The sequence below is a fragment of the Delphinapterus leucas genome, chromosome 10 (genome assembly GCF_059928025.1).
Source record: "Delphinapterus leucas isolate spDelLeu-1000000601 "Yukka" chromosome 10, BTC_Dleu_Yukka2, whole genome shotgun sequence".
Lineage (NCBI taxonomy): Eukaryota > Metazoa > Chordata > Mammalia > Artiodactyla > Monodontidae > Delphinapterus > Delphinapterus leucas.
In genome coordinates, this window is record NC_143138.1 from 104,161,187 (window position 1) to 104,178,627 (window position 17,441).

The window sequence follows — 17,441 nt, forward strand, 5'->3', positions numbered from 1 at the left end:
GCCTCTCCCACCCAGACCCCCGGGGCCCGACCCCTCCCCGCTCAGGGCCGAGGGTGCAGGCTGGGGCATGGACGTCCCATCAGGGGTGCCCCCACCACCCCGTAGGGGACAAGGGGGACAGTTCAGGGAAGGGGGGCACCCAGGGGAAGGCACAGTCCCAGGCAAGGTGGGAGGGCGGCCAGCCCGTCTCTAGAGTGCCCCCGCCCCCAGGCCCGCCAAGTGCCGCGACTCGACAGGTGGCTCCCAACAGCTGCGGCAGGAGTGTGCTCGTCCAGCTGTCCGTCCGCCACACACCCATCTACCACCCACCTGCCCTCCACTGGGCGGCCCCAGCCCTTAAACTCACAAGGCTCCCCTGTTCCCGGAGGGCACAGAACAAGGGGGAGGGGGGCCGGGGAGGCACGGCCCACAGGCCAGTGGGTGGACATGCCCCATTCTGTGCTCCATGCAGCCCCGTCCAGGCTCCGCAGGAGCCCCGCACACACACGTGACAGACCGGCTTTCGGCCAGTCCTCGGGACACACCTGCCACGGAGCCTGGTTTTCGGGCTGCAGGGCCCAGGCAGCACCGAGGTAAACGAAGGCCCACAAGGACCTGCCAGAGAAACCCCGGGCTCCAGACCACCCGCTGCAGCTGGGGACGCGGAGTCTGCTCCAAAAGCGGGAGGAGGGATGCGGCAGGCCACCAGGAGGGCACTCCGGGGAGAAGGGGCGCGCAAGGCGGGTACGGGGTCCAGCAGCTGGCAGGACAGCGGGACACACACCACTGGCAGCGCGCGTGCTGACGCCACACCCCTGCCCACAGCGGTCACTCGAGGGCCACCCACCTGGGGTGGCCCACCCTGGGCAGGAGACTCCTCATCCCCTGGTGGCCTCCCTGACCTCCAGCTGTCACCTCTGTGCTCTGTAAACCTTCCCCCCACGACCACCAGAACTCTCCACTACCAGCTGACAGCTCTCCTTCCCCAAGCCCAGCTCGGTCCCCCTGGCTTGAGCGGAGCCGTCCAGCTGCCCTGGCACGCCTGCCGGCCCAGAAACCCACCCAGCCCAGCTCTGACCCAGACCCTTGGACCCTGCTCACTTCTCCACCGGGGTCGTCCCTATTCCTCTGTACAAGGGGGAGGCCCCTGGATTCTGAGCTGAGGCACAAAGGCTGTCAGTGCCCCCACGAAGGGTTTGGGCCCCAGCAGCCTCTGGGAGCCAGGGCCAGGCAAGGCGCTGACCACGGGCTGTGCACCTACCGCCACCACGGGCCCACCGCACCCCACAGACAGGCCAGGGAATGGGTTCACCTCGGCATCCCCAGGCCAGCAGGACCCTGGGGCCCAGGGCCCAACAGACAGGAAGTCCTGCACAGGGGCCCCTGGCCCTGGAGGCCCCAGCCCTAGGCTGGGCCAGCTGGCTGACCCATACCCATCACTGCGAAGCCCTGGCCAACGGCTGCGGGCAGGCAGCTGACGGCCCGGCCAGGTCAGCTGTCTGTCCAGCCCAGAGCCAACAAAGGGTCCATTCTCTGGGCCGAGGGCGGGTGTGGGCACCAGGGAGGATGTCTGGGCCGTCCAGGCTGTATGCCAAGGCCGGCACGCGCCCTAGCCCCCGGAGGCAGGGGGCTGCCCAGCTCGGCCCCTACCGGGAAGGGCAAGTTCCCTGTCCTGCCCACCCCTGTCTATCTGCAAAGTGGGGCTGCCCTGGCTGAGTGAGACTCCTGGTCTCCGGACGAGGATGAGGGTAGGAGTAGGACAGGCCCTTGGGTGGGGACAGGCAGAGAACGGGCAGTGGCCAGCAGGCCACCGCGGTGCTAGGATTTCACGGGCACCCCCTCTTCCTGTAGATGCAGCAGCCAAACCTGTTCCCAGCCCCCAGGAGGCAGGGTGGTCCAGGGAGGGGCTACAAGGGACGGGAGCCCCTGCCACCCCTTCCTTCCCGGACAGGGCTGAGGCCGCCCGATGGGCCCAGCTCCCGACCCCTCCCCACCCCCTCACAGGCCACCACAGCATCCCCCCTTCTCTGACTGGGGGCAGGTTCCAGGCCCCTTCCTGGGTCCCTTCTCAGAAAGGCCAGGAAGAATTCGATACTGGAAAAGCAATTAGCAATTTCCTCTTGGCAGTAATTAGGTAATTAAAACATGATTTGCAGGAGGCCTGATGGTTGTAATTGGCTAGATACACCTGGTAAGGTTGGGGCGTGGGGGCCCAGGAATCTCATCCTTCCTATTCTCAACCCTCAACACGCAGACGGGAGAGCAGGGACCAACCAACGCAAGCAGTGGTCCTCCCTGACTCAGTTTCCTCATTTGCCCACAGACACCCCACTCACAGAGCTGTGAGAATTAAGAAACTCACGGCTCCTAAACGCGGAGAGGCCAGCCCAATCGGGAGGTGCTTGGAGCGGGGTCCCCACGGCTGAGCCCTGCCAGGGGGAGGAGGTGACAGCTGTCCTGGGGAGTCTGTCCCCCTGCTTCTGGAGGCTGCAGAAAGTGGGGCCAGGAGGCAGCAGCAATTGTACAGCCTTCCGTCACACGGCAGCGACACGGCCAGGGTGCCGCCGTGGCTTGAGACGCAAGTGGCCGGCCACGGGTGCCGCAGCAGGCAGTGACCACCCGGCCAGATGTCCTTGTCTCAAACCCGAGACCCCCCCATCCACTCTACCCCACTTGCACCAGCGGTTGACGCACCTCCTCCACTTTCCCAAAACCACCACTGCTCCAGCTCCGTCCCCAGGCCAGACCTCTGCAGCCTCTGAGGACCAGTGCAGGGTCACCAGCGACGTGTCCACCACACCCAGAACACCCTTCCTGCGCACTGCACAGCTCCTTGGCCTGTTCCGGCCTCCGTACCCATCTCCTGGGCTGCCAGGGGCTCCCACACCCCACTGCACATGGGCCCTGGAGGGCAGAGCCCTGTCTGCCCAGGGGGCAGGGGTCCTGCACTTTGTGGGTGGTAACCTTGGGCCGTGTGAGGCCACCCCCACCAGGCTGGCCCTGAGCCTGGGCACTCGGGGGACCGGGCACAGGAAGGCCACTGCCGGCCTGCACCCAAGGGCATCGTTCTTTCCAAAGGTGCCCCGGTGCTGACGCCGGGCCTAAGCCTGACCAGCCAGACCCTGCAGGGAGGTGGACGTGGGGCAAGACCCCTGTGGGCAACCCCACTGGCCGTCACTGCATGTGCCCTGGTGCAACACTGGCTCTGGGGTGAGGGCTGAGCTGGGTCGGACAGGCCCACAGGGTGACCAACAGGTCCCTGTGCCCGCTGGCTCAGCCCGCCGCAGCCAGCCAGCCTCGAGAGCCAGAGACCACATCACGTCCCCCAGGACACAGCAACATCGCGGGGCACCGTGCGACGTCACCCGCAGGGTCCGGGGACCCCCGCCCTGGGTGTACCCACGGGGCCCCACGGGCACAGCAGCTGAGACACGCAGCAAGCAGGCGCTGAAGCCCCTCCACTCCCCACCGACGACTCCTCGGGCAGGGAGCACCGCGGGGACCCAAAAACCGTCCACGAGGTGGGCTGCGTGCTGACCGCTGACCCACCCATCGCCGGGTGCTGGAAACGGCAACACGGACAGAGACAACGTCACATCCACCCAGAAGGAGGGGACGTCGTCAAGAGTGTCTGGAGCACAGGACGCCCCCACGGCACAGGACTGACCGCACAGCACAGGTGAGTCTCGCAGGGTGCTGAGCAGAGGAAGACAGACGACGTCCCGGGGGACTCGGGCCACAGCCAGGCCCAGGGACGGATGGTCAGGCCTTGAGGGGACCCACGGGAAGGGCAGCGCCTGAGTAGGCGCCCGCCGTGCTCTCCTGTGACACCTCCCGGGCCGGGTGCTTTCCTGAGGGTGAGTAACCTTCAGAGTGGATGCTGGAAGTCTACGCGTCCTCCAGACTCCCGAGACGAGCCCCAAGGGGGTGCAGGCAGCAGGCCGGGGATGCGGCCCAGCCAGGCCCTACCAACATCTCTCAACAGGTCAGCATCCCCAGCGCCACGGAGCCTCCCCCACCCCCCCACCGGCCTGGGCTTTGGGGAGCAGGGGTCTCCACGGATGCACCAAGCAGGACGTTGGCCCGGGATGGGGGCGCGCAGCAGGGACCCTGCGGACAGGCCGCCCTGACCGCCCTGAGGCAGAGACCTACCCACAGCCACTCGACTTCCAGGGCCTCTGAGTGTCAGAATCCTGGGGCGGGGGTGGGGGGGGGGCATGAAGGGAGGGGCTGCCATCTTTCAGAGGCAGCTTCTAAGACCAAGATCTCTGGAGGGTAAGGGATGTTCCCCTCCCGGCAACCCAGGCCCAGAGCGCTGCACTCGGCAGGCACGCGGAGCACTGATGCCCGAGGGGCCGGAGACCAGGCCAGCCCAGGCCCGCTGTGGGGACAGAGCACTGAGACCGCAGCCCGTGGTCTCTCCTCCCTACGGGATCACCGCACAGGCAGCAAGCGGTGTGAACCCACTGGTGGGCCCAGCCTGGGAGTCCAGCTGCGCGGCCTCGGGGCCCACCCCGAGGCCCGTTGCCCCATGGGCCCGTGATGCACCCCCGCCGCTCAGGATGGCCCACGATGCTTTCTTAAAACGTACATTAGCTGCCGACACTTAACAATCGAGAGACGTCACACAAAACACAGATTTTCAGGTTCTCTCGGAAAACCGGCTACTCGGGGGGACGGGGCCACGTTCCTGCCTGGTACGGCCACCAAGTGGCAGGGCCAGCTGCGTCCCCAGCGCAGTCCGGCCCTGCAGCAGTGGCAGGACAACCGCCCTCACCAGGCCCATGCCGCCAGCTGTGGAGTCGCAGGGCAGGCACCCCTGGCAGGAGTCCACAGGCTGTTCTCCAACCCCCCACTCCCCTGCGGGCACCCAAGGACCCGGAGGCCACCAGGCAGGGGAGGCGCAGCAGGGGACAGGCAGGGCGGCGGTCTGGGGGTGTCAGCACAGGACAATGACGGCCTCGGATGGGGTCGGAGGGGCAGGTGGCGGGGGCCTCTGGCGAAGGGCAGCGGACTCAGGGGGCACCCCAGCCAGCCCTCAGTGGCTCAAGCGGGCAGCACTTACTCAGCTGCAATTTCACACGACACCGTTTGGAGATGGCCCAGAGCCAGCCGCGTCCCTACGGCTGCCCAGTCGCTTTTTAAAGCCCGGGAAAGACCGGACGTGGGGAGGATGGGGTGTGTCAGCGCAGCGGGCCCGTCCCTGGGTGCAGGCGAGCCCTCAGGCCCAGGCTCCCGCTCGGGGCAGACAAAGGACACGAGACAGGGAGCCAGGGCTCGCGGCTCACGTGGTGGGGCCAGGCCCGGGCAGGAAGGGCCTGGATTTCAACCCCGGAGACAGAGCCGAGGGCCCAGCCCACCCCAGGCTCGGAGGAGGCAGCCAGGCGGGCCAGAAGGGAGGGGGCACCGTGCCGGATGCAGCGCCCCCTGCCCCGGACCACGGCCGCACCCACCCCCGGGCTGGGTCAGGATGACGCGAGAGGGACGAGGCAGGGGCGGGAATTCTGCTGCCGAAGGCCAGGCCCAGCCGGGGAGACGTGGGCGCCCGCAGGGAGCAGCGTCCTTCAAGCGGGCCAAGGCCAGAGGCCTCGCCTGGGGACCTCAGGAGGTCCAGGGACTGGTGGGCCGAGGGGAAGGGAGCCCAGGCCTACGGGCAGAGAGGGGGCACCCCTCCCCCCGGCCCTCACACCGCCCCAGGCCCCAGCGCAGGACAGGGAGGCCCAGAGAGAAGAGGACTGGGCCACCCACGAGACCTGGTGCCCACGGGGCAGGGGCGCGCAGGGAGGAGGGGTGCAGGGGGCCGGTCTGCGGGCGAGGGGGCAGAGCCTCAAGCCAGCGCCGATCCTGGGCTTGGCCGACCCCACACACCCGAAAAGGGCGCCGTCCACTCACACGGTGTGTGGTGCCCAGCTGGATGCACCAGGGTGGACGGTGCCCTGGTAGGCAGGTGCAGGGGAGGTGCGGAGGGGCGAGGGGACCGCAGCTGTGGCTTCCTTACTCCCGAAGCAGCCTCTTCTCACAGGCGGGCCCAGGCCACCCCCGTGGTCCACTCTCGGGGCCTCAGTTTCCCCTCAGTGGGACTGGGGCAGGGAGCGAGACCGGCAGGCAGCAGAGGGAGGCTGCGCTGGACTCACGCCTTCCCCCAGCCTCACAGGGTGGCTGGCTACCGTGGGACAAGACGGTGCCCGGCCAGCTGCCCGCCAGCCCACCAGCCATCAAGAGGGCCTCTCCCAGCCCCTGGAGTCTGGCCTGCGGCTAGGGGACAGGCTCTAGGGCCCCGCAGGAAGGTCTCCAAGTGTTTCACCTGCAGCCGAACCCCACGGGGGCTCCTGCCGCAGTGGGGCAGGCCCCGCCAGGTACAGCCCACCAGCGCACACCCACGGGGGTCCATGGTCCCTCTCCTCTGCTCCCCCAGCCCTGGGGCGGCAGCAGCGAGCTGTGAGCTGGGTGAGGCCCCACCCCTAGGAAGGGAGAGTGCCCTTCAGCCACAGCGCAGGCAGGATCCGACACCAGGGCCGGGACGGGGGGCACAGGGGCTGGCCCGGAGGGTGGCAGGGGCCCGAGCTGGGCTGCCACCACCCCAGGGGCCCCCAAGTCCTGTGAGCAGAACTCCGCAGCACCCGGCCCGGGGGGGCCCTCTGCCAGCACGGCCCCCACTGCCCGAAGCCCTTGCTTCAGGCTTGTTTCACAGATGGGGAAGCTGAGGCTGGGGGCAGGGCCCTTCCCAGAGGCCACAGAGCCAGCTGGCGGTGGGACGTGATTCCCAGGGCACCCAGCATGGCAGGGACAGGAGACACCCCACCCCGCGCGCTCTGGGAGCAGACAAGGCTCTGGCTGGCCCCGGGCCCAGGCCCCGTCCCCGGGCGCACGCCGGCTGGGGAGCTGCGTCAGCAGCAGCCTTCGCAGGGCTGTCATTTCATGCACGAGGCCCCGCCCCTGCGCTGATCCTTGGGGCTCCCAGGCACCCCCACCCCGCTGTGCCCCAGGAACTTCCTCCGCAGCAGGGCGGCCCTCCCCTGGCCTAGTCCCTAACCACCCACCAGGTCACAGCTGAGCCGTGGGGGGCTGCTGCCCCAGGAAGCCCGACCCGCCCAGCTCAGCACCAGCTCCGCTCAGCCCAGCACCTGCCGGCGGGGACAGAGACCTGGAAGCCAGGAGCCCACGGAGGGGCCCAGGAGCTGACCTCCACTCCAGAGCACCCCAACACTGGCGCTCCAGCGGGGGCGGGGCGCCCCCTTGCCCTGCCCTTGGCCTTGCCGTCTCCCTGCAGGATGGGGCCTCCCTCCAGGGCAGAGTGCTGGCTCAGCAGACACCGGATCCGGGAGGGGAGGGGGCCCCACAGGCCTGCCCCGCCCCCGCCCCCGCCGCCCACACCCGTGGGGAGCAAGGCCAGCAGCTCCGGTGTCCCAGCCAGGGCCTCGGGCCGGACGCGGAAGCAGCCCACAGGGAACGCGAAGGGACGGAGGCGGGCGCTCAGGCCCGGACCCGTGAGCCCCTGGAGGTCCCCGCCCCCTGTCCACCGGCACACAGAGCGGGGCAGCTCGCACTCTGCCGGCCCAGGCTGACCTTGCGGATGCGGCCACTGCGCGTGCCCACGAACACCACGGTGCGGCCCCGGTAATCGTAGGCGGCCACAGCGGTCAGGCCGTCGTCCTTGTCCACGAACAGGGGTGTCCCCTCGATGGTGACCGTGCCGCCCAGCGGCTGGTTGAAGTCCTGCCCACAGAAGTCGTCATCGATCTGGAGGGGCTGCGGGAGCGGGGGAGGGTCGGGGGTGAGGCCAGGCGCCTTGGGCCCTGGGGGGCGGCGCAGCCAGCACCGGCCGGCTCCCCTCACAAGGCTGGGGCGGGGGCTCAGGGGCCGCTCTCCAAGGCCTGCACAGGCCGCACGTGGGGCAGCGGCCTGGGCGGGGGGGGCAGGGGTCAGGGATTCCTGGACCCACTTGACAGATGGGGAAACTGAGGCCCTGGAAGCCGCTCGAGGCCCAGGAGCAGGCGCCGGGGGTGGGCACCTCTCACACACACCAGGCACAGGCCCTGCATCCACCGCTGAGCGGGGAGCAGGCAAGAGGCAGCCTTGGGTGTGGGCAGGGAGGGGCCAGGCCTGCTGCACGGTGAGGCCGCACAGGCGGTGGCCGGGGACTGGTGGGGCACTAGGACGGCTTATTCAAGACAGGACACAGCGTTACACCTAAAAGGCAAAGGGAGGGGCTGGCTGAGAGGAGATGGCTACGGTCAGAGAGGAAACAATCGATAGCGTGAGGTTCCGGAGAAGGGCCTGGGAGGGCAGGGCGGACGCCGGGGGCTGGGGGAGGGAGTCTGCGTGGTTCCCCTGCAGCAGGCTGGGGGTCTGAGGTTTGCAGTGCGCGAGGTCACCAATGCAGAAGGAGCACAGGAGGAGGGGTCAGGGCTGGGCCAGGGGAAGAGGGGCCGGGGGAGATGCGGGGGGCAGTGGGGACCATGCCCAGGCAGGGGGGACCAGCCATGGCACAGGGCGCGCAGAGCACACGGCGATCTCGGCAAGCGCTGGCCCTCCGAGCCTCGGTCTCTCCACCTATACAACGGAGATCAAACACCTTCCCCGAGAGGCCGAGGGGAGGATGGGTGATGCACCAGCCTTGTGCACCCGAGGCCGAGGTCTGGAGGGCAGCCCTGCTACGATGGGGCCCCGCCACACACAGCAACAGATGTGAGAAAGAAGGGCCAACCCACACTGCTCTGAAGACAAACCAGGACGGAAATGGGAAAACTGAGGCCAGGGAGGGGCCGGGCTTTCCCTAGGCCACCAGCACGTCCCAGGCAGCGGCATCAGAGGGTCTAAGGCCTGGCACTGGAGGTCCTCTACCCAGCGACCCTGAACAAGTCTCTTACCCCCTCTGAGCCTGGGACCTTACTCAGAGAAACGATGGGTCCTACTGCCTGGGGGTGTGCAAGAGACACCCCTCAAAAAGCAGCTGGCCCCTAGAGGACCCCGTCAGGGCCTAGAGATGGGACTGCCGGCTCCTGAGCGCCCAGCCCCCGGGCATTCGGGCTGCTCCCAGGTCAGGTGCATGGCCAGGCACCCAGGGCAAGAGTCAGAAGAGCCTATCAACAGGACCCAGAGGGAGGACGGTGTCTGGTGTCCACCTGACCCTGGTGTGGCCCCAGCTCGCCCCTTACTGGCCGTGTACCCTGGGCAAGTCACCCCGCCCCGGGCAACCCTGTCTCTGAAACGGAGACAAGATGGGGCCCGCAAAAGCTCCCACAACAGCACCAGGCGCGTGGTCAGAGGGGCTCCGTTCAATGGCCATGGGGGCTCGTGGACTCGTGCACGCGGTCACGCCACCCCGTCTTCTAACAGGCAGGACAGCCGCAGCCCAGGTGCAGCCCTGACCCTGGGAGACGGGCCAACAGCGGCCCCCAGCGCAGGGTGAACGCCACGCGACGAGCGGTCGGAGCCTCATTCCGGGACCGCGGGACGCTCACCGAGTTGATGCAGCCCAGCTCTTTGTTGAGCAGCCAGGGCAGCGAGAGCTTGCCCTCGCCGCGGTAGCAGGACTGGATGCGCTCCTTGATCTTCTCCTTGATGGCCCTGAGGGTGAACAGGCACAGCACCGACTCCCGAGGCGGCTTCACGCGGTTCTTCTGGCCCTGGGCAAACACGGTGAACAGCACATCCTCGTCCTCGGCCAGGCCCAGCTGGCGGGCCAGGGCGCGGCCAGGCCGGCTCAGGTAGGCGTCCTGCACCAGGCGGTACTCCACGCCCGCCTGCTCGCAGCCGATGGGGAACTCGACGTAGGAGTAGAACTTGGGGTCGTCCGCGCACAGTCGCACGATCTTGGACGTGAAGAAATGCTCGCCGGCGGCGTCGGGCGAGCTCAGCTGCGTGTCCAGCTGTAGGGTGAGGTAGTAGACGAAGTGCTCGCTGCGGAAGCTGTACACGTAGTAGATGTCGAAGGCCGGGAACTTGGACAGCGTGTCTGAGGGGATCTTCAGCTGCGAGGACACGAACTCGTCCTGGTACACGAAACCGAACATCTCGGCATCCTCCTCGTTGGCCATGAGCCGGCGGCTGGACAGCGTGGGGAAGTACTCGGACTTGCCGTCGATGGGCGTGCCCACGAAGAGCTTGGCCTGCGCCTGGCCGGGAGGCCCGGCGATCAGCACGCCCGCCATGCTGCCCGCCTCGCGCACGCCCGACAGGTAGTGCTCCTTGCGGTGGTGCGGCTCGCCCAGCTTGAAGAGGTCGTCCAGCCGCAGGAACTGGCAGATGCCCTGCGAGGCGCTGCCACAGGCCAGCAGGCGGTTGGCGGCCTGGTCCAGCAGCAGCAGCTTATTGACGTTGTCGGTGCTGCCCAAGCCGTGTGGGCAGGACTGCACGCTGGGCGGAGGGTAGCACTTCTCGTTGTCTTCCACGGGGCCCGTCACGTGCGCCCGCAGCAGCGTCAGGTTCCCCGACAGCTTGTAGATGCGGTTCACGGCGCCCACGTACACCTCGCCCGTCTGCTCGTGGACCACCAGGTGGGTGAGGGCCCATTCACCGGCCGTGAAGTTGCGGAAAGGGGGCTGTGGACCCCCGCCCGCCCGGGGCGCGGCCCCCAGCAGCAGCAGCAGCGGCAGCAAAAGCAGTGGCGGCGGCAGCGCCCGTGGGCTCAGATGTGGCAGCAGCATGACGGGCTGCGGCCTCGGGCAGCGGCGCTCAGGTCCTGCAGGGATGCGCATCACGGGGCCGGGAGCCTCAGCCCTGCGGGGAGAACGGGGGACAAAGTGTGTAAGCGCTAGCAGCCCTCACGTGCCCATACACACACACACACACACACACACACACACACACACACACACACACATGCAGTCACCGAGCTCCACGCGCCCGTCCTCCCCTGGGACATCCCACTTCTGGGGCGTGACCTACCCCTCCAGGAAAAGCCCGAGGTGCAGGAAGCACACCTCCCCGCCTGGAACCCTGCAAGCGGCTACACCAAGCCTAGGACCTGCGGGCAGCACGGGCCACACACGCTCCATCGCTGCCTGGGCCACCGTGGCCGGGTGGAGAAGAAAAATGAACCCAGAACAAGAAGACGGGTGACAAGGGTTCAGGGTCTAGATCGGGAGCCCCACCGACACCCAAACCTGGGGGCCATCACCCCCTGACTCAAGCCTCCCCACGCCTTAGGGAACAAGACCCCCAGCTCCAAGCTCCCAAGGTGGGTGACCACCTCTCTGCCCGAGGCCCTGGGCAGTCCTACTCTCAGCTAGACAAGGACGCTCGGGCGGGGCCAGCAGAAGGGGGGCCAGTCACACTGGCCCCAGGGCCACTCCCTGCTGACCCTGGCCCAGCCCCCAGCCCTGCACCTCCCACCCATCATCCCCACCCCCAGCCCACCGGTGCCCCCGCCCCGTGCGTGAGGCCCCCGAATCCTGCCCTGGCCCTACTTCCTCTCGGAAAGTCTCAGCTCCCCGCAGCCTAGAAGGTGGCAGTCGGGCAGCAGGTTAAACCTAGACCCTGTTGCTCTGCAGCCACGTGGCCCCAGTGGGGCCCCTCCTGTCTGCCAGGCTCGGTCTCCCGATCCCTGCAGTGGTAATGACGACAGCTCCTCTCCCGGATGAGGGGGGTGCCCTCTCAGGGCCAGCAGGGGTCCCGCCCTGGCTCTGCGGGGCCTCACCCCACTCCTGGATGGAAGCCGACCACAGCAACGCCGGGTCCCCACTGCAGGCAGGCGCTGGCGCGCGCAGCACACGCTCTTTACCCCCAGACAACGCCTCTCATTTTACAGGTGGGGAAGCCGAGGCCCAAAGGATAGGTGCCTTCTGCCAAGTCCAGGCTGGGAACTGGCCCCAGAGCCTGTGGGTCTCTGGGCCCCCACGTCTGCCCCTGCAGCACAGGGCTCCTCTGGCCTCCTGCCCCCCTCCTGGGGTGCTCTTCCCTCCCTGCCCACAGCCCTCGACCTGCTGGCCGAAGGCAGCAGCCGCTCCCTCTCAGTCACCCAGTTTAATCTGTGGCATGGCGCTTGCTAACGGTTTTGTTACGTATTGTTCCCCGATGCTATCCCCAACAGAGTGGCAGCTCCACGAGAGCAGGACCTGGCTCTGTGGTTTCCCACTGAACCCCAGAGGCCGCCGGCCCAGGACCCAGCACTTGTGAATGAAAGAGTGAACGACTGGGTCCTGCAGAGCAGGACCTGCTCCCTCCCTGTGTCCTTCCTCCCCACTCACCCGCTGCCACTGAAAACCTACACCTCTGCTCAGGTGGGGGGGTGCTGAGGCTTAGGACATGCGGGCCTTTGGCCAGGACCCCGCAGTAAGGGACAGGGCTGTGCTGCCCGCAGGGGCCCCCCAGCAGGCTGTCAGCTGCCTTCCTGCAGATCTCTGCCCAGACACCCCAGGAACTATGGCCACCGGGAACCTCGCAGGCGGCCCCTGCCCCCAGCTCAGGAGCCCAGGGCAGAGAAAGCATGAATCACTCTCGTTTATCAGTTCAAAGAAGGCCTGCAATTACCAAGGGCTGGGCTCTCCCCTCCTCCGGGATAATTATACGCGTCTTAACACATTTTCCGACCCTACTCTTTACATTAAGCGGGAGGAACCCAGCTGAAGAAGCACCATCCAAACTCCAGCGTGGCCGGCGGCCTGCTGCCCCTCCCCCAACAGAGCTGCCCGAAAGGACCAGCCAGAGGCACGGGGCTGCAGCCAGGAAAGGGGCACCAGGCCTGGGGCTGAGTCCTCCCGGCCACCACCTCCCAGGGGCCACTGAAGACTTTGGGTGACTGCCCCTACCCAAGAGGGACGGACCCGCAGCTCGGATACACCCAAGGTCACCCAGCTAGTTCTCAGCACTCCTACAGGGACCTGGACTCCCACAGGCCTCCGATCTGCCCAGGAGAAAATGCATTCACTCCATGCTGGGCTGGGGGAGGGGAGCAGCAACAGATGCACGCTCCGGGCTGGGGTGGGGGTGGGGGGGTGAAGCAGCAGCAGCGCTGGGGTCTGGGGAGCCCCTTCCACCTGCCCCAGAAGGACCAGGCCCCAGAGCTGGCGGGGGAGGGGCATCCTGGGCACAGAGGAGCCAGAGCAAAGGCCGGGGGTGGAACCTGCTGGACCACGCAGAGGGTGGCGAGAGTGACCGCAGCGCCCAGCACAGGAAGCAGGCTGGGCCTGGCCAGTGAGAAGCAGACCGGGAAGGAGAAGCGGCCTGGTGCCGGGTGTGCCGACTGGAGGTGCGCAGGGCAGGGAAAGGCCAGACGGGCCGGCACAGTGGCCTCCACTCCTGCACAGGACAGGCTCAGCTGCCCAGCAGAGCGTGGAGCGAGCGTCATCCCCTGCTCTCTCCCGGGCCCAGCGGCCACCACCACTCCTCACCCTGAGAAACAAAGGCCCTCAGAGGCCTCTTCACGGAGGGGCGGCCCCAATCTTGCACCCCCCCCGCCCCCCGCCCCACCAGATCTGGATTCTTCTGGGGCACGGACAGGTTGAGGTGTGGGGGACCGAGAAGACACAGCCCTCCTACCCAAAGGTACCTTGTCAGCAACTGGGACCAAGAGCTGCCCCGTCACCCCACCTCCCCCAACAGAGGCCCCGGGAGGTGGTCCCCAGCCGCCCGCTCCCCCTCCAGGCCTGCCCTATGGGACCAGCATCCACAGGACCAGGATCCAGGGCCACTGGAGTCCTGCTTCTCAGAAAAAGCACCTGCCCTCGGGCTTCCCTGAGGGTCCTCTCCTCCTGACGCCATACTCTAGACACTGGGATCTTCAGGAGTGCGGGGGAGCTTAAAACACACAAGCCACAGCCAGGAGCCAGCAAAGGGCTGTCTGCTTTGTCCAGAGCCCTCATCCGCTCCCACCCCCAAGCACACACCTCAGCCACACCGGGGCGGGCCAGGCCTCAGCAGAGCTGTCTCTCCTGCCTGAAATGCCCTTCTGGGGACTCCAGGGCCCCCTCCCAGGCCCAATTGCTGCCCGGCCCTGAAGGGAATCACTGGCTTCCAAGTCCGCCTCTGGCACAGGACCCGGCATGCTCTGGGCTGCCTGGCGCAGCACCTGGTCTCTCCTGCACACCCCAAACCAGCAGGGCGCCAGGGGACCTGCCTGGGGTGAGCTCCCGAGGGCCCAGGGCCTCCAGAGGGCCGGAGGAGCAAAGGCTGAGCCCACCCCCGCGCAGACCCAGAGAACCGGCCTCAGCTCGGAAGGAGGTGGAGCAACGCGGAGGGCCGCGCTACCGGAGCCCAGGCTCACGGGCAGAGGCTCGGTCCACGTCCCCCAACACACACCCCTCTTTCTTTCAAGGGGCGTGGCCCCAGCACCCCACAGATGAGCCAGGGGCAGCTCCCGGCTCTAGGCAGCCACCGGAGCCCCTCTGGCCCTCTCGCCCCCTTCCCGGGATCCCCTAGAGTCTCGGAACGGGCGGGGGTACCCGGAGCCGCAATCCCCACCCCGAGGCCGCTCGATCGCGCCCCGTCGCCGCCGGCCCCGCCGCCCACCAGGCCCGGGGCTGCGCAGCAGCCCTCGGAGCGGCCGCGGGAAGCGGCTGACCCTGGAGAGGCCCCGCACGGGGCGGCGAGAAGGCCGGGCGCGCGGCTGGCGCACCGCCCCTCCCAGCCGGCGCGGGCCTGCGGGCCTGGGCGGACCGGCGCCCACTCCGGCCGCGCGGGCCTGCCGGCGCCGGAGATCCAGCGCACTCCGCCGGCCCGGTCCGGCCGCAGAGCCCTCCCGGCGGCGCCGCCGCGAACTTTCTCCCTGCCCGGCCCGGAGGAGGCGGCGCGGCCCCGCGAGCGCGGCGGGCAGGGTCCCATCCCGGCCCGGCGGGGACGCGCGGGCTCGGCGCCGCGGCCGCGCCCGGACACGCGTGAACCGGGCCAGAGACGCAGGGACACGCGGGGCGCGGACACGCGGGGGCGCGGACACGCGCGCCGCCGCCCCCCCGCGCGACCCCCGCCCGCCCGCAACCTCGCGGAGGCCGCCCCGCGCCCGGACCTCGGCTCGAGGCCGCCCCGCGCCCAGACCACCGTGGGACCCCCGCCGGACCCCCGCCCGCCCCGCTGCGGGGAAAGTTGCACCCCTACTCACGGGCTGCCCCGGGGCGCGCCCGCCGCCAGCCATCGCCGCCCGCCGCCCGCGCCGCCGTCCGCCCCGCCCCGCCGCGGGGCCGCCGAAGCCTCGCAGGCCACCCAGGCCGAGGCCGCCGCGCCCGGGATCCACTGCGTGGCCGCCGCCGCTGCCCAGCATGAATGGGGCGCCAGCCGCGCGGATGCGGACCGGCCTCGCTCTCACCGCCCGCGGAGCGTCGCGCGCATGCGCCGCCCGGGCGGGCCGGGCCGGGGCGGGGCCTGCTCGGGGGCGGGGCCTGCTCGGGGCGGGGCTCTCGGCGGCCTCCAGGGGGCGCTCGATCCCCGCCGACCGCCCTAGCCCATCGCTCGCTTCAAAGGGCAACGCCGCTGCCAGGAGCTGCCGGAACCTGGTCCAGATGCGGTCGAGGACGGCGGTTACGGCTCGGGGTCCTCAGGGAGCGGCGGGGCGTGGGGCGCGCGGTCCGGGACGAGGCCGGCGGGCTGGGCACGGGGCCGGGCGGCGGGGCGACGCGGGGCGGAGAGTGGGTCCGGGCGTCGCGGGTCCGAGCTCGCCTGGGTGGCTGGGCAGACGCGATCCCCGTGGCCGCGCTCCCGCAGCGGTTCGCGCGCCCCAGAGCCGCCCGAAGGTGAGGCTACAGGGGCACCTGGCCGAGGGGAGGCGAGGCGGCCGGAGCCATAGAAACAACCAAAGGGCCGGGGGCCCGTGCGGGAGGACGAGCTGGGGCGCAGCGAGGGCCGCGGGGGTGGCCACGAGCCGGGAGGTCACCCCTTAGGAGAGGGACCCCCGCAGGCCCGGGTGAGCCCCCGCCCCTCCCCGCCTCACGCAGCCGCGTCCCGGTTTCTGAGCTGGTCGTTCTCCATTTCCTGTGGGTCCGGCGTGGCTGGCTTGTCGGGACGTCGCGCTCGTCTGGGGACGTGGGGACGCGGCCGAGTGGCCGACGGGCAGGCGGGCCGTTCGCTCTGCTCTGCGGCGTCCCCCGAAGGTGCGGGGATCCCAGCGTGGCTGGTTAAGCACAGCAGTCCCACCGGTTCTCAGAGCCTCCGCCGGGCCCCGCACCCGCCAGCTCCAGCCCCAGGAGTGTCTCTGAAGACGTCCCAGGTTACACGGCTTCCTCCACCCCTGCTCCTCACCTGTGGTCCGCTCCCCAGAGGAGACCTGATGAGGCAAAGCTCAGCACCACGCAGCACTATCAATCCAGGTGGGCCCCGTAAAGGCACTCCAGACAGTGGAGCAGACTGTGTTCGTGACCCTGGGCCAGGGAAGGAGTTCTTCAACCCCAGATCAAAAATATATAAAGGAGAATACGGGTCAATTTGACTACCTTAATATTGGTTATTTTTGTTCATTAAAAGTTAGGAAAGGAAATATCAAGATAAGCCAGGACTCAGGAAAACACATCTGCAACACAAGTACACTTGACAAAAGCTGCGTATCCAGAATTTATGAGAAATTCCCAAGAATCGACAAGGAAAGCCCACAGTCCAACAGGGACACAGGGCTGAGACCCCAGCACCGCAGTTTGTTGGAGCAAAGATGGCAAATTGTTGCTCCTAAGAGCCTTGCACAGTGGGTCCCTGCCCCTGAGGAGGCCGGCCGGGTGCAGATGGAGGGGGAACCACAGCGGGGGCTCATGGGGGGTGGGGACTGCAGCTCAGGCGCCCCCCCCCATCCCACCTCACAAGGAGGGAAATGAGTCAGCGGGCGCTGGGCTCTTCCTCCTTGGGTTTCCTGTGTGGGTTTCGCTTCTGTCACCCTTCAGGAGGGCAGGCAGTGTGTGGCGAGGCAGGGAAAACAATTCCTAGAACCAGAAACAGATGGGGGGGCGGGGGGAGGGCGGGGGAGGAGGGCCTTTCTGAACCTCTAGTGTTCCTGCCTCTGGAGCCATGCCAGGGCCGTTTCTGCGTTTCTGTGACTCAGAGCTTTGTGCAGAAGTAGACTTGGGGGGCCTCTCCCCTTCCCGAGGCAGAACCCCACCGCTGATGTGGCAGGAGGAAGAGGCTCGGGGTAGCAGAGAGGGCCAGACACCTCAGCCCCTTGCGGGTGGCCACTGATTCCCAGCCACCGGGCCCAAAGCCAGGGTGGCCCTGACTCCTGCCTGGCCTTCACCCCCACCTGTCACCGCCTGCCCCGAAGATGCGCCAGCTCCCGCCCGCCCCTCCCCATGCAGCTTTCCACACAGACGGATGGAGAGGGATGCCGCTGGAGGAGGGTCTGAGAGGAGGGAGGACGCAGGGTGGGACCCTCCCTGGGCAGACCCTCCAGGGGCTTGCTTCACACACGGAGCCTGCCACCCTGCGCCCATGGCGTGTGCACGCACGGACACGTGCACATGTGCAAATGCACACCTGGGGCTGGCCCTGAGTGTGCAGCGCCCTGGGTCCCCATGGCCTACCCTCTCCCGCCCCGTGGGGTGGGTGCCGCC

At 68.5% G+C, this 17,441-nt stretch overlaps 1 protein-coding gene across 3 annotated transcripts in view; it reads right to left on the minus strand.

The window, feature by feature from the left end:
* PLXNA1 (plexin A1) overlaps positions 1-15,154 on the minus strand; it is a 42,630-nt gene extending 27,476 nt beyond the window's left edge. For 2 of the 3 annotated variants that reach the window (XM_089919844.1, XM_089919843.1), the window contains exons 1-3: positions 15,017-15,121; positions 9,444-10,701; positions 7,546-7,728 (exon numbers count right to left, since the gene is read on the minus strand). In XM_089919844.1, the coding sequence (XP_089775970.1) occupies positions 7,546-7,728; positions 9,444-10,679 (1,419 nt within the window). In that variant the 5' untranslated portion in view covers positions 10,680-10,701; positions 15,017-15,121. Of the gene's footprint in view, positions 1-7,545; positions 7,729-9,443; positions 10,702-15,016 lie in introns of all 3 variants that reach the window. The other variant, XM_022562502.3, reaches the window with a different exon arrangement.
* Positions 15,155-17,441: the final 2,287 nt, after the last annotated feature.